The following is a 14,605-nucleotide window of genomic DNA, read 5'->3' as shown; positions in this document are numbered from 1 at the left end:
TCCTGGCTGCACTCACTTGCAGGCTCTTTGTCAGGCTGCAGCAGCTCCCATCCTAACCCCAGAGCAGAGGGAGCCCAGCTGGTGGGAGAGGGAGGTGGAGATGATCCAGCAAGGGATGGGGAGAGGGGAGGAGAGGAGTGAATGACAAGGGCAGTACCTTGGGGGAAGAGTCGCAGAAGTGGGTGGGGCCTTGAGGGAAGATGTGGAACAAGGGTGGGGCCTTGGGGGAAGAGGTTGGGCAGAGGGCAGGGCTTCAGGGATCAAGTTACGAGTTGTCACGTTGATAATGCACAGTAAGGTCAGGAAAGTGTAGGGCCCAGCACCATGTCACCTTCCAGATCTTCATTGAGCTCGGTGTGAGAGCCAGAGCACCAGGAGAAAATTTTAGATCCCTTTATGAGTAAAGAGTCTTAGCAGCCTGTTCCTGATCTGTTTGGTCCTCACCCCGTAGATGATGGGGTTTAGCATGGAGGGCACCAGGAAGTAGACATTGGCAATGAGAACGTGGAAGTGCAGGTCCACATTCTGGCCAAACCGGTACGTTAGGGAGGAGAAGAGAGCTGAGATGTAAAAGACTAAGATGGTACAGAGATGGGAGATGCAAGTCCCAAAAGTCTTCAGTCGGGCATCCTTTGTGGGGAGACTGAAGATGGCCCTGAGGATTTGTATATAGGACACAGCGATAAAAAGCACATCCATACTGATCACAAAGATTGCCACAGAGAGTCCGTAGTAACTACTGACATGGATATCAGCACAGGCCAGCTTCACCACGGCCATGTGCTCGCAGTGTGTGTGGGGGATGATGTTGGTTCTGCAATATGGCCACTGCCTCGCCAGCAAGACATAGGGCAGTACAAGCATGCTGCCACGCAGCACCACGACCAGGCCAATCTTGGTCACAATGGGGTTTGTCAGGATGGTGGAATGTCTCAGGGGATCACAGATGGCCACATAGCGATCAAAAGCCATGGCCACGAGGATGCCAGACTCCATCACTATGAAGCAGTGAATCAAGTACAGCTGGGTGAGGCAGGCACTGAAATTGATCTCCCTGATATTGAACCAGAAGATGCTCAGCATTTTGGGCAGGATGGAGGTGGACAGAACCAGGTCGGTGACAGCCAGCATGCAGAGGAAATAGTACATGGGCCCATGGAGGCTCGGCTCCCTCTTCACGATGAACAGGATAGCAAGGTTCCCGAAGATGGCTATGACGTACATGGTGGAGAAGGGGATGGAGATCCAGACATGAGCCGCCTCCAGGCCAGGAATGCCCAGCAGGATGAAGGTGGAGGGGTTGATGAACCCGGTTCTGTTGGAATCTGACATGGAGTAGGGGAGAAGGTGTCCAACAATGAGGCAGAACGGTGTCACCTGCATGTACCGTATGTTCCCCTGACTTTCTGTATGTGCCCAGGGTCAAGGGTGATGGTTGCAGTACAAATACCTGGATGAAGAGACAATGTGAATATGAGACACTACATGCACTACTGGGTGCTGTTCTTATGGGTGAAGCAGATTGGTTGCCCTTCACATAATGAAAAATGGCATTTTCATTATTCAGAGAAATGAATTCTGAACAACTGGCCCTACTAATACCAATTCCATGTTTTATGGTCCTCCATGCATCAGTAATTCTACATGCTGTGGTCTGGGAAAACTTAATGGCCTCCATCAGGAAACATGAGTTTGGATACTGGTTATCCATCATTGTTCATTCATGCAATTGTAACCCTTCTGCCAGGCCGAGTTGATAGCAGCATGGGCTGGGTTCAGTACACAGGAGTTCCCTCTCATCAAAGCAAATGCAAAAGTGGCTCGAGCCCCCACCCAATGACCTGGGAAAATCTTACACACACCCCTGGGTGCCTCAAAGAGGCAATACTTCCCCTCTTGCAAGCACAGAGTCTCGGTGTAGCAGAGAATCTTTAATAACATGAGGTAAGTGGCATCAGCATTAAATTGGGAAAACACCACAACTAGGGTTCATCAACCAAACAGTGAGCAAAGACCCGCCCCAGCAAATTGGGCCATTTCCTTTCCCTTGGGTTCTTGAGTCCAACAACCCAAACATCTCTTGAGTCCAGCAACCCAAAAATCACCCAAAGTCCAAAAGTCCAACAACCCAAAAGTCCAGCCCCAGAGTTCAAAAGTTTATCTGCAGAGTGTTACTCCCCAGTCTGGGTGAAAATGTGTGTGTGTGTGCGGGGGAGGGGGAAGAGGTAAGGGGCACCTTACATAATGTGAAGCTGACTGCCCTGCAGCTTCACTCCGATCTGCCCCACAAGCCGCTCCGCTCCACCAGCCGTCCCACAAACCGCTCTGCTCTGCAAGCAGCTCCCGCCATACCACGAACTTCTCTGCTCAGCATCCCACAAGCAGCTCCCATCATCTGCTCTGCTCCACTCTGCAATAGATCTTCAGGCTCCCAACTACTTGACACAGTGCTCAGTGATGGGTGACTTTAATTTTCCTGATATTTGCTGGGAGAGCAATACAGCGGTGCATAGACAATCCAGGAAGTTTTTGGAAAGTGTAGGGGACAATTTCCTGGTGCAAGTGCTAGAAGAGCCAACTGGGGGGGAGCTTTTCTTGACCTGCTGCTCACAAACAGGGAAGAATTAGTGGGGGAAGCAAAAGTGGACGGGAGGCAGTGGGAGGCAGAGACCATGAGTTGGTTGAGTTCAGGATCCTGACGCAGGGAAGAAAGGTAAGCAGCAGGATATGGACCCTGGACTTCAGGAAAGCAGACTTCGACTCCCTCAGGGAACAGATGGCCAGGATCCCCTGGGGGACTAACATGAAGGGGAAAGGAGTCCAGGAGAGCTGGCTGTATTTCAAGGAATCCCTGTTGAGGTTAGAGGGACAAACCATCCCGATGAGTCGAAAGAATAGTAAATATGGCAGGCGACCAGCTTGGCTTAACGGTGAAATCCTAGCGGATCTTAAACATAAAAAAGAAGCTTACAAGAAGAGGAAGGTTGGACATATGACCAGGGAAGAGTATAAAAATATTGCTCGGGCATGTAGGAAGGAAATCAGGAGGGCCAAATCGCACCTGGAGCTGCAGCTAGCAAGAGATGTCAAGAGTAACAAGAAGGGTTTTCTCAGGTATGTTGGCAACAAGAAGAAAGTCAAGGAAAGTGTGGGCCCCTTACTGAATGAGGGAGGCAACCTAGTGACAGAGGATGTGGAAAAAGCTAATGTAGTCAATGCTTTTTTTGCCTCTGTCTTCACTAACAAGGACAGCTCCCAGACTGCTGCGCTGGGCATCACAACATGGGGAGTAGATGGCCAGCCCTCTGTGGAGAAAAAGGTGGTTAGGGACTATTTAGAAAAGCTGGACGTGCACAAGTCCATGGGGCCGGACGAGTTGCATCCGAGAGTGCTAAAGGAATTGGCGGCTGTGATTGCAGAGCCATTGGCCATTATCTTTGAAAACTCGTGGCGAACGGGGGAAGTCCCAGATGACTGGAAAAAGGCTAATGTAGTGCCAATCTTTAAAAAAGGGAAGAAGGAGGATCCTGGGAACTACAGGCCAGTCAGCCTCACCTCAGTCCCCGGAAAAATCATGGAGCAGGTCCTCAAGGAATCAATCCTGAAGCACTTGGAGGAGAGGAAAGTGATCAGAAACAGTCAGCATGGATTCACCAAGGGTAGGTCATGCCTGACTAATCTAATAGCCTTCTATGATGAGATTACTGATTCTGTGGATGAAGGGAAAGCAGTGGATGTATTGTTTCTTGACTTTAGCAAAGCTTTTGACACGGTCTCCCACAGTATTCTTGTCAGCAAGTTAAAGAAGTATGGGCTGGATGAATGCACTATAAGGTGGGTAGAAAGTTGGCTAGATTGTGGGGCTCAACGGGTAGTGATCAATGGCTCCATGTCTAGTTGGCAGCCGGTGTCAAGTGGAGTGCCCCAGGGGTCGGTCCTGGGGCCGGTTTTGTTCAATATCTTCATAAATGATCTGGAGGATGGTGTGGATTGCACTCTCAGCAAATTTGCAGATGGTACTAAACTGGGAGGAGTGGTAGATATGCTGGAGGGCAGGGATAGGATACAGAGGGACCTAGACAAATTGGAGGATTGGGCCAAAAGAAACCTGATGCGATTCAATAAGGATAAGTGCAGGGTCCTGCACTTAGGACAGAAGAACCCAATGCACAGCTACAGACTAGGGACCGAATGGCTAGGCAGCAGTTCTGCAGAAAAGGACCTAGGGGTTACAGTGGACGAGAAGCTGGATATGAGTCAGCAGTGTGCCCTTGTTGCCAAGAAGGCCAATGGCATTTTGGGATGTATAAGTAGGGGCATAGCAAGCAGATCGAGGGACGTGATCGTTCCCCTCTATTCGACATTGGTGAGGCCTCATCTGGAGTACTGTGTCCAGTTTTGGGCCCCACACTACAAGAAGGACGTGGATAAATTGGAGAGAGTCCAGCGAAGGGCAACAAAAATGGGTAGGGGTCTGGAACACATGACTTATGAGGAGAGGCTGAGGGAAGTGGGATTGTTTAGTCTGCAGAAGAGAAGAATGAGGGGGGATTTGATAGCTGCTTTCAACTACCTGAGAGGTGGTTCCAGAGAGGATGGTTCTAGACTATTCTCAGTGGTAGAAGAGGACAGGACAAGGAGTAATGGTCTCAAGTTGCAGTGGGGGAGGTTTAGGTTGGATATTAGGAAAACCTTTTTCACTAGGAGGGTGGTGAAACACTGGAATGCGTTACCTAGGGAGGTGGTAGAATCTCCTTCCTTGGAAGTTTTTAAGATCAGGTTTGACAAAGCCTTGGCTGGGATGATTTAGTTGGGGATTGGTCCTGCTTTGAGAAGGGGGTTGGACTAGATGACCTCCACAGGTCCCTTCCAACCCTGATATTCTATGATTCTATGATTTCAGCTTGTAGCAGTGGGAGCCTCAGTGCTGGTGCACCATAAGGCCAAAGTGAATTCAGCTCAGCACCTGTAGCTAGACTCCTAACAGACCCAAAATTAGCTCTGATGTTCCACAGTGGAGAGAGACAGAGGTGCAATTGATGTTTCAGGCCCTCACAAAGGGGCCTACACCACCAGGCACTAATACCTACCTCCAACCTCTCTCTCAATTCAGAGTTTTGGAACCCATGTCCCTTGCCTAGCGAGTGCTACTTAATTGATGGCGAGTCACTCCACGATAACAAAAGGTGCAGTTCCACTGTCCTTGATTCCCATAATCAGGATAATAACAATTTATTCTTCCTGCCCCAATAACAGAGACACTTGGGATCCCACAGCAGCCAAAGTGACCATTTGGGCAGCTATGGCCTAATTCTAGGCGGGGTGTGTGTGCCTATAGAAATGAGATTGTCCCCTGAAGTTCTTTTCCACAGCTTTCAGAGTAACAGCCGTGTTAGTCTGTATCCGCAAAAAGAAAAGGAGGACTTGTGGCACCTTAGAGACTAACCAATGTATTTGAGCATAAGCTTTCTGAGCTACAGCTCACTTCATCGGATGCATTTAGTGGAAAATACAGTGAGGAGATTTATATACACACAGAACATGAAAAAATGGGTGTTATCATACACACTGCAAGGAGAGTGATCACTTAAGATGAGCTATTACCAGCAGGAGAGCAGGAGGTGGGGGGGGGGGGGGGGAAGAGAAGAAAACCTTTTGTTGTGATAATCAAGGTGGGCCATTTCCAGCAGTTAACAGGAATGTCTGAGGAGCAGTGGGGGGGAAATAAACATGGGGAAATAGTTTTACTTTGTGTCATGAGCCATCCACTCGCAGTCTCTATTCAAGCCTAAGTTAATTGTATCCAGTTTGCAAATTAATTCCAATTCAGCAGTCTCTCGTTGGAGTCTGTTTTTGAAGGTTTTTTGTTGTAATGTTGCAACCTTTAGGTCTGTAATCGAGTGACCAGAGAGATTGAAGTGTTCTCCGACTGGTTTATGAATGTTATAATTCTTAACATCTGATTTGTGTCCATTTATTCTTTTATAAGAATAAAACTGTCCGGTTTGGCCAATGTACATGGCAGAGGGGCATTACTGGCACATGATGGCATATATCACATTGGTAAATGTGCAGGTGAACGAGCCTCTGATAGTGTGGCTAATGTGATTAGGCCCTATGATGGTGTCCCCTGAATAGGTATGTGGACACAGTGGGCAACGAGCTTTGTTGCAAGGATAGGTTCCTGGGTTAGTGGTTCTGTTGAGTGGTGCGTGGTTGCTGGTGAGTATTTGCCCCTACTCTACTTGTGCTATATTGATGACATCTTCATCATCTGGACCCATGGAAAAGAAGCCCTTGAGGAATTCCACCATGATTTCAACAATTTCCATCCCACCATCAACCTCAGCCTGGACCAGTCCACACAAGAGATCCACTTCCTGGATACTATGGTGCTAATAAGCGATGGTCACATAAACACCACCCTATACCGGAAACCTACTGACCGTTATTCCTAACTACATGCCTCCAGCTTTCACCCTGACCACACCACACGATCCATCGTCTACAGCCAAGCTCTACGATACAATCGCATTTGCTCCAACCCCTCAGACAGAGACAAACACCTACAAGATCTCTATCAAGCATTCTTACAGCTACAATAACTTACCTGCTGAAGTGGAAAAACAAATTGACAGAGTCAGAAGAGTACCCAGAAGTCACCTACTACAGGACAGGCCCAAGAAAGATAATAACAGAATGCCACTAGCCATCACCTTCAGCCCCTAACTAAAACCTCTCCAATGCATCATCAAGGATCTACAACCTATCCTGAAGGATGACCCATCACTCTCACAGATCTTGGGAGACAGGCCAGTCCTTGCCTACAGACAGCCCCCCAACCTGAAGCAAATACTCACCAGCAACCACACACCACACAACAGAACCACTAACCCAGGAACCTATCCTTGCAACAAAGCCCATTGCCAACTGTGCCCACATATCTATTCAGGGGACACCATCATAGGGCCTAATCACGTCAGCCACACTATCAGAGGCTCGTTCACCTGCACATCCACCAATGTGATATATGCCATCATGTGCCAGCAATGCCCCTCTGCCATGTACATTGGTCAAACCGGACAGTCTCTACGTAAAAGAATAAATGGACACAAATCAGATGTCAAGAATTATAACATTCAAAAACCAGTCGGAGAACACTTCAATCTCTCTGGTCACTCGATTACAGACCTAAAGGTTGCAACATTACAACAAAAAACCTTCAAAAACAGACTCCAACGAGAGACTGCTGAATTGGAATTAATTTGCAAACTGGATACAATTAACTTAGGCTTGAATAGAGACTGCGAGTGGATGGGTCATTACACAAAGTATAACTATTTCCCCATGTTTATTTCCCACCCCCCCCCACTGCTCCTCAGACATTCCTGTTAATTGCTGGAAATGGCCCATCTTGATTATCACTATAAAAGGTTTTCTTCCCCTCTGCCCCCCACTCTCCTGCTGGTAATAGCTCATCTTAAGTGATCACTCTCCTTGCAGTGTGTATGATAACACCCATTTTTTCATGTTCTGTGTGTATATAAATCTCCTCACTGTATTTTCCACTGAATGCATCTGATGAAGTGAGCTGTAGCTCACAAAAGCTCATGCTCAAATAAATTGGTTAGTCTCTAAGGTGCCACAAGTACTCCTTTTCTTTTTTCCACAGCTTGCCACACCTCACCACCAGATGTCAGGGTGGAGCTCATCCTGACTCTGCTTACACAATGAAACCCAGGCTAGAGAGTCTGTGCTATAGGGAGTTCCCCATTCACCCAGTTGCTCAAAATGTGAGAATGGGAAAAATCTAAACCTTTACCAAACATGTGTTGGGGAAGAATCCCACCTGGAACATATCTCCGAGAAAAGACCTGGGCATCATCCAGTCTCTATAAAGCATATAGCAGATGTAAAGCGAATAGCCGAGACGGGGGAGGATGCCATATGCGGACAGATTGAAATGCCCTGGATGGTTTAGTTAAGAGAAGGGACAAATAAGGGGGCATATGATAGAGGAGAACAAAATAAAGAATGGAAGTGATTATATGCACCGCTACAGACTAGGGACCGAATGGCTAGGCAGCAGTTCTGCGGAAAAGGACCTAGGGGTGACAGTGGACGAGAAGCTGGATATGAGTCAGCAGTGTGCCCTTGTTGCCAAGAAGGCCAATGGCATTTTGGGATGTATAAGTAGGGGCATAGCGAGCAGATCGAGGGACGTGATCGTTCCCCTCTATTCGACACTGGTGAGGCCTCATCTGGAGTACTGTGTCCAGTTTTGGGCCCCACACTACAAGAAGGATGTGGATAAATTGGAGAGAGTCCAGCGAAGGGCAACAAAAATGATTAGGGGTCTAGAGCACATGACTTATGAGGAGAGGCTGAGGGAGCTGGGATTGTTTAGTCTGCAGAAGAGAAGAATGAGGGGGGATTTGATAGCTGCTTTCAACTACCTGAAAGGGGGTTCCAAAGAGGATGGCTCTAGACTGTTCTCAATGGTAGCAGATGACAGAACGAGGAGTAATGGTCTCAAGTTGCAATGGGGGAGGTTTAGATTGGATATTAGGAAAAACTTTTTCACTAAGAGGGTGGTGAAACACTGGAATGCGTTACCTAGGGAGGTGGTAGAATCTCCTTCCTTAGAGGTTTTTAAGGTCAGGCTTGACAAAGCCCTGGCTGGGATGATTTAACTGGGACTTGGTCCTGCTTTGAGCAGGGGGTTGGACTAGATGACCTTCTGGGGTCCCTTCCAACCCTGATATTCTATGATTCTATGATTAGTCCATGCAGTAAATAGTGTTCTGTCCCACATTTTAGATATGAATTGTCCTTGGTCCTTGACTATCCCATCTTCAGTAGGGGAAAGATCTTTTTTCCAATCTACATAAGGCTTTTGTTTATTTTCTTCTGTATCATATGCAAGAACTATATGTTTCCCTACTTTTCCTTTGTGTTGTTGATAAAAGCTTTTATGAGGCATTTGGCTATTGTGACAAAGCTCTGTTCTTGCCTCCGTGGGTCCCGCGTTTCCTGGCAGATTTCGCTAGCCTCAGAGGCTCACCATGACCCTGCACGTAACCCTTCTCTCTCTAGAAACAAGGGTCACAGTCTACTGAGGCATTTTCATCATAAGACAGTGAGGGAGGTGAGGAGAAGTTATCCTTCCTTGCACAGTCTCTCTTGTCTCCCAGTCTCAGTGATTAATCAGGGGGCAAAGGTGAGGGGGGAGCCCGGGCCCACCCTCTACTCCGGGCTTCAGCTCAGGGACCCTAATAGTATCAGCTATGGTAGCTGATCTTTTAGAAACATGACATGTACAATTCCCTGGGCTACTTCCCCTACACAGCAGCCCTCACTTCCTCAAGCTCCACTTCACCCTTACCTCAGGGCCTCCTTCCTTGTTCCTGATATGGTGTGTACTGCTCAGTATCTCCAACAGCACAACTTCCTCCCACAGCTCCTGACATGCACCCCCACCTGACTGACTGGGAGGCTTTTAACTAGTTTCAGCCAGCCCCTGATTGGCTTCAGGTGTCCCAATCAACCTAGCCTTCTCCCTGCCTTCTGGAAAGTTCTTATATGATCCCAGGTGTCTTAATTGACTTGGAGCAGCTGCCATTTCACTTATCCTCGTACCAGGGATTTATTTAGCCTGGAGCTAATATATCTATGTCCCACTACTTTTCCATAGACATCTGGCCTTGCCCTGTCACACTATGTAATGTCTTAGGGAAATGGTGTATGTACCTTTTTTATGTTTCTGTGCCTTCAGTGGGAGATTTTTCCATAATAAAAGTTTTGTTTATCTTTTAATGTTACATGTAATCCTAGTCTATACAAACCCGACATATGATTCTGTACCTTATACATTGTTACAGTTCTATCATTAGTCCATGTGGTAAACAGTGTCCTGTTCCAAATTTTAGATATGAATTACTTTTGGTCTGGTTGGTAATTCCATTTAAAGAAAATTGCAGTTGACAGGGATGGTATTTTAAATGGTTCTTGACCTGGTTTTATTCTTTCTTGTACCCAAGTCACTGTTATGTGTGAAGTTTTAGCCTTTATAGGCAAGTCTGAGTTTAGTCCCGCCATAACATTTTGATCTACTGCAATGATTTGTGTCTCTTGCGACAAACCTGCCTGTGACTCAGTTTGAACTGCAGCAATCAAGCAGAAGTGTAGGATTAGTGTGATTGTGAGTGGCATTTTTATTGTTTCTGTCACTGAGCTGTTTTGTGTTGGCTTTCTTGCACAATTACCATCTTTGGTTATTGTGCCTGTGGAGATATTTCCCTCGCAATACCGCTTTAGCTGATTCGCATGGTAATATTTATCTACTATTTTGTTACTTTGTACAATTTTAATTTGATACACAGAGGCACTTAATCTGTCCACAATAGTATATAGCCCAGGTTATGGGTTACATAAATTGTGTTCGGTTACACCATAAGATAAAATCATAACTTGGTTTCCAACCTCCCAAGAATTTTTTTCTTTGATTTTTGTCAAAATAGGCTTTTGCCTTTCATCTGTATTTTTCCAATTTGGCAGCTACCTGCAAATGGAGCCGGTTCTGACGTTTTTGTAATGCTTACAGATCGGTTTCAAGCTTTAGTCCCTTTAGCTGTGTGCCACTGGCATGCCATAAAAGATGCTCTGGCATGTGCATAGTTTGTTTAGTTATAACCTCAAAGTGTGTACGATTTGTGGAGGCAGCTGGAGTTGCCCTGAATGCCATTAAAATGAGAGGAATCAGGGTGTCCCAATTGCATCCATTAGCATCTACCAGACTTGGCAGCATACATTTGATGGTGCAATTTGTCCGCTCTACCATCCCTGATGATTGAGGTCTATATGGATTATACAATTTTTCATGCACTCCTAACAATAGTAGGCATTTTTGGAACACTTTTCAGTACAGTGTGTTCCTCTGTCTGACTCTACCCTAGCAAGGAGTTCCCAGTGAGAAAATACTTGTTCAATTAAAACCTCTGCTTTTAAAGGAAATGCAAAAATTGACTTTTTGGTAAAAGTTCCAAAAAATCAATTTGCGTAGCCTGCCATGGACCTTCATATACCTGGGATCTTAAAGGAGCATTCTTTTTTGTGGGGATAGGATTATTTTGAGTGCAAACCAAACAATTTTTACAGTACTGGTGTACACTTGCCTTCATGCATGGCCACCCCCAACCTATCGGGGTGAGGCGCTGCATGGTATTTTCCACTCCTTGATGGTATGGCATGTACCAAATAGATAATTTGCCTAGCTTTGCATGCTTGTTTGTCCAAATTCAAGCAACTCTGTTTTTCAAGAGATTATAGAGTGGACCTGCAATGTGAGCAAAGTTAGGGATGAAGCCTCGATGGTATCCTGCTAAACCTGAGAAAGAATGTAAAGAAGCTATGGTAGTGGGCATAGGTAATTCCCAAATTGCATTCACCTTTTGCTGTGCAGGTGATCAACCTCCTTGAGACAATGTGATACCTAAAAAGGAAACTTCTGGAACCATGAGTCATACCTTTGTTGGATTACACTTTAATCCTGTGTCCTTGATGATTTGAAAAAGTTCATTTAGACACTCCAAGTGTTTCTCTTGAGTTTCTGTTGCTAAACAAATGTCATCTACATATTGAAATAGAACAGATGGTTTAGAAAACCTTGACAAAATTCATTTCATTTGCCTATGGAAAATGGCTCAATTATTATCTACCCCTTAAGGTCAGACTTGAAATGTAAACTGAACCCCATCTACTGTTGTCAAGGTTCCTTCCCCATTCTGAACGCTAGGGTACAGATGTGGGGACCTGCATGAAAACCTCCTAAGCTTATCTTTACCAGCTTAGGTCAAAACTTCCCCAAGGTACAAAATATTCCACCCTTTGTCCTTGGATTGGCAGCTACCACCACCAAACAAATACTGGTTACTGGGGAAGAGCTGTTTGGAAACGTCTATCCCCCCAAATACTTCCCAAAACCTTGCACCCCACTTCCTGACAAGGTTTGGTAAAAAGCCTCACCGATTTGCATAGGTGACCACAGACCCAAACCCTTGGATCTGAGAACAATGAAAAAGCATTCAGTTTTCTTACAAGAAGACTTTTAATAGAAATAGGAGTAAATAGAAGTAAAGAAATCCCCTCTGTAAAATCAGGATGGTAGATACCTTACAGGGGAATTAGATTCAAAACATAGAGAATCCCTCTAGGCAAAACCTTAAGTTACAAAAAAGATACACAGACAGAAATAGTTATTCTATTCAGCACAATTCTTTTCTCAGCCATTTAAAGAAATCATAATCTAAACCTAGCTAGATTACTTACTAAAAGTTCTAAGACTCCATTCCTGTTCTATCCCCGACAAAAGCAGCATATAGACAGACAGACACCCTTTGTTTCTCTCCCTCCTCCCAGCTTTTGAAAGTATCTTGTCTCCTCATTGGTCATTTTGGTCAGGTACCAGCGAGGTTACCTTTAGCTTCTTAACCCTTTACAGGTGAGAGGAGTTTTCCTCTGGCCAGGAGGGATTTTAAAGGGGTTTACCCTTCCCTTTATATTTATGACAACTGTGAAAGCTAATGTTGGCTTTCCTTAGACACATGGTAGAAAAACGTTTTGCTTTGGGATTGATAGATTTAATCAGGTCAGGCTTTTTGGATACAACAGCTGAACAAGCTAGAGTCACTTGATTCAACTTTCGATAGTCAATAGTGAGACGCCATGACCCATTTGATTTTTGTACTGGCCAGATTAGAGAGTTGCATACTGTTATACACTTATCAATGATTCCCTGCTGAAGCAATGATTCAGTGGTTTTAGCAATATGAGGTGAGGCCTAAAAAATTGAAAAAATTGCCATTCCTTGGAATGTCTGAAATGGCTCCCTTGCAAGCCACAGGGGTGTGGCCTCGGCCGAAGAAGTGGCACACTTACCAGCAATTAGAATGGTGTCAACTCTATGACTTGTGCATAGACCGATTCCCTAATTTGCCACACTAGCTCAGCATAGTAAGGTTAGGAAAGGATTCAATGTCTCTCTGACTGTCCAGCACCATGTCACCAGCTAGCTCCGCATGGAGCTCGGTCTGGGAGCCAGAGCACCAGGAGAAAAATTTTAGGTTCTGTTATGAGTAAAGAGCCGGAACAGCCTGTCCCGGATCTGTTTGGTCCCCACTCCGTAGATGATGGGATTTAGCATGGGGGGCATCAAGAGGTAAACGTTAGCAATGAGAACGTGGAAATGCAGGGGCACATTCTGGCCAAACCGGTACATGAGGGAGAGGAAGAGACTTGGGATGTAAAAGGCTAAGATTGCACAGAGGTGGGAGATGCAGGTCCTAAAAGTCTTGATCCGGGTGTCCTTTGTGGGGAGGCTGAAGATGGCTCTGAGGATCTGGGTGTAGGACAGGGCAATAAAAATCACATCCAGACCAATCAAACAGAATACCACAAAAAGGCCATAGTAACTACTGATGCGGGTGTCGGCACAGGCCAGCTTCACCACGGCTATATGTGCACAGTACGGCTGGGGGATGATGTTGGTTCTGCAATATGGCCACTGCCTCAACAGGAAGGGATAGGGCAGTGTGACCATTCCACTGCGCAGCATCATGGCCAGGCCAATCTTGGCCACCACGGAGTTTGTCAGGATGGTGGAATGCCTCAGGGGATGGCAGATGGCCACATAGCGATCAAAAGCCATGGCCACGTAGATCCCAGACTCCATCCCTGAGAAGCAGTGAAAAAAGTACAGCTGGGTGAGGCAGGAACTGAAATCAATCTCTCTAGAATTCAACCAGTATATTGCTAGCATTTTGGGCACAATGGACGTAGATACAACCAGGTCGGTGACGGCCAGCATGCAAACAAAATAGTACATGGGCCCATGGAGACTTGGCTCTGTCTTCATGGTGAACAGGATAGTGAAGTTACCCAAGATGGCTATGATGTACATGGTGCAGAAGGGGATGGAGATCCAGACGTGGGAGGCCTCCAGGCCAGGAATGCCCAGCAGGATGAAGGTGGAGGGGTTGGTGAAGTCGGTTGTGTTGGAACCTGACATGGAGTAGGGGAAAAGGTGTCCAACACTGAGGCAGAACGGTGTCTTCTGCATGTACCGTATGTTCCTCTGGCTTCCTGTATGTGCCCTGGCTCTAGGGTGATGGTGGCCGTACAAATGCCTGGATGGAGAGACAGAGTTAATCTGAGACACTACATACACAACTGGAGGCTGTTCTCCTGGGTGAAGCAGATCGGTCGCTCCTCACAAACTGAAAAATGACATTTTCATTATTCAGAGAAATGAACTATGAACAGCAGACCCCTCTAATGCCAATTCCATATTTTATGGGGCTCTCGGCATCAATAATTCCTACATGTCATGGTCTGAGAAACCTTAATAGGCACCAGCAGGAAATGTGATTGTCAATACTGGTTATTCATCATTGTTCCTGTCAAGAGTGAATCCCAACTCTGTCAATCCAAGTGCAGAAGTGGGGCCCGTAAGGATTTTAAAAATTAATACTTGCATTAAGGCTTGTGTCAAGGTTCCTTCCCCACTCTGTACTCTAGGGTACAGATGTGGGGACCATCATGAAAACCT

At 46.1% G+C, this 14,605-nt stretch overlaps 2 protein-coding genes across 2 annotated transcripts; both read right to left on the bottom strand.

The window, feature by feature from the left end:
- Positions 1–384: 384 nt before the first annotated feature.
- LOC102935283 (olfactory receptor 52M1) lies at positions 385–1,332 on the bottom strand. Its single transcript, XM_027830055.2, has one exon. The coding sequence runs from the start codon at positions 1,330–1,332 to the stop codon at positions 385–387; it is 948 nt and encodes a 315-aa protein (XP_027685856.2).
- Positions 1,333–13,117: 11,785 nt separating this feature from the next.
- On the bottom strand, positions 13,118–14,365 carry LOC102935726 (olfactory receptor 52R1-like). Its single transcript, XM_027830061.3, has one exon. The coding sequence runs from the start codon at positions 14,114–14,116 to the stop codon at positions 13,118–13,120; it is 999 nt and encodes a 332-aa protein (XP_027685862.2). The 5' UTR covers positions 14,117–14,365.
- Positions 14,366–14,605: the final 240 nt, after the last annotated feature.

Source organism: Chelonia mydas, chromosome 1, assembly GCF_015237465.2.
Source record: "Chelonia mydas isolate rCheMyd1 chromosome 1, rCheMyd1.pri.v2, whole genome shotgun sequence".
Classification (NCBI taxonomy): Eukaryota; Metazoa; Chordata; order Testudines; family Cheloniidae; genus Chelonia; species Chelonia mydas.
This window is presented reverse-complemented; position numbering and strand designations above follow the sequence as displayed.

What these genes read in the sequence shown, in the direction of transcription:
- LOC102935726 (XM_027830061.3), bottom strand. Translation starts at nt 14,116, where the DNA reads ATGCAGAAGACACCGTTCTGCCTCAGTGTTGGACACCTTTTCCCCTAC.
- LOC102935283 (XM_027830055.2), bottom strand. Translation starts at nt 1,332, where the DNA reads ATGTCAGATTCCAACAGAACCGGGTTCATCAACCCCTCCACCTTCATC.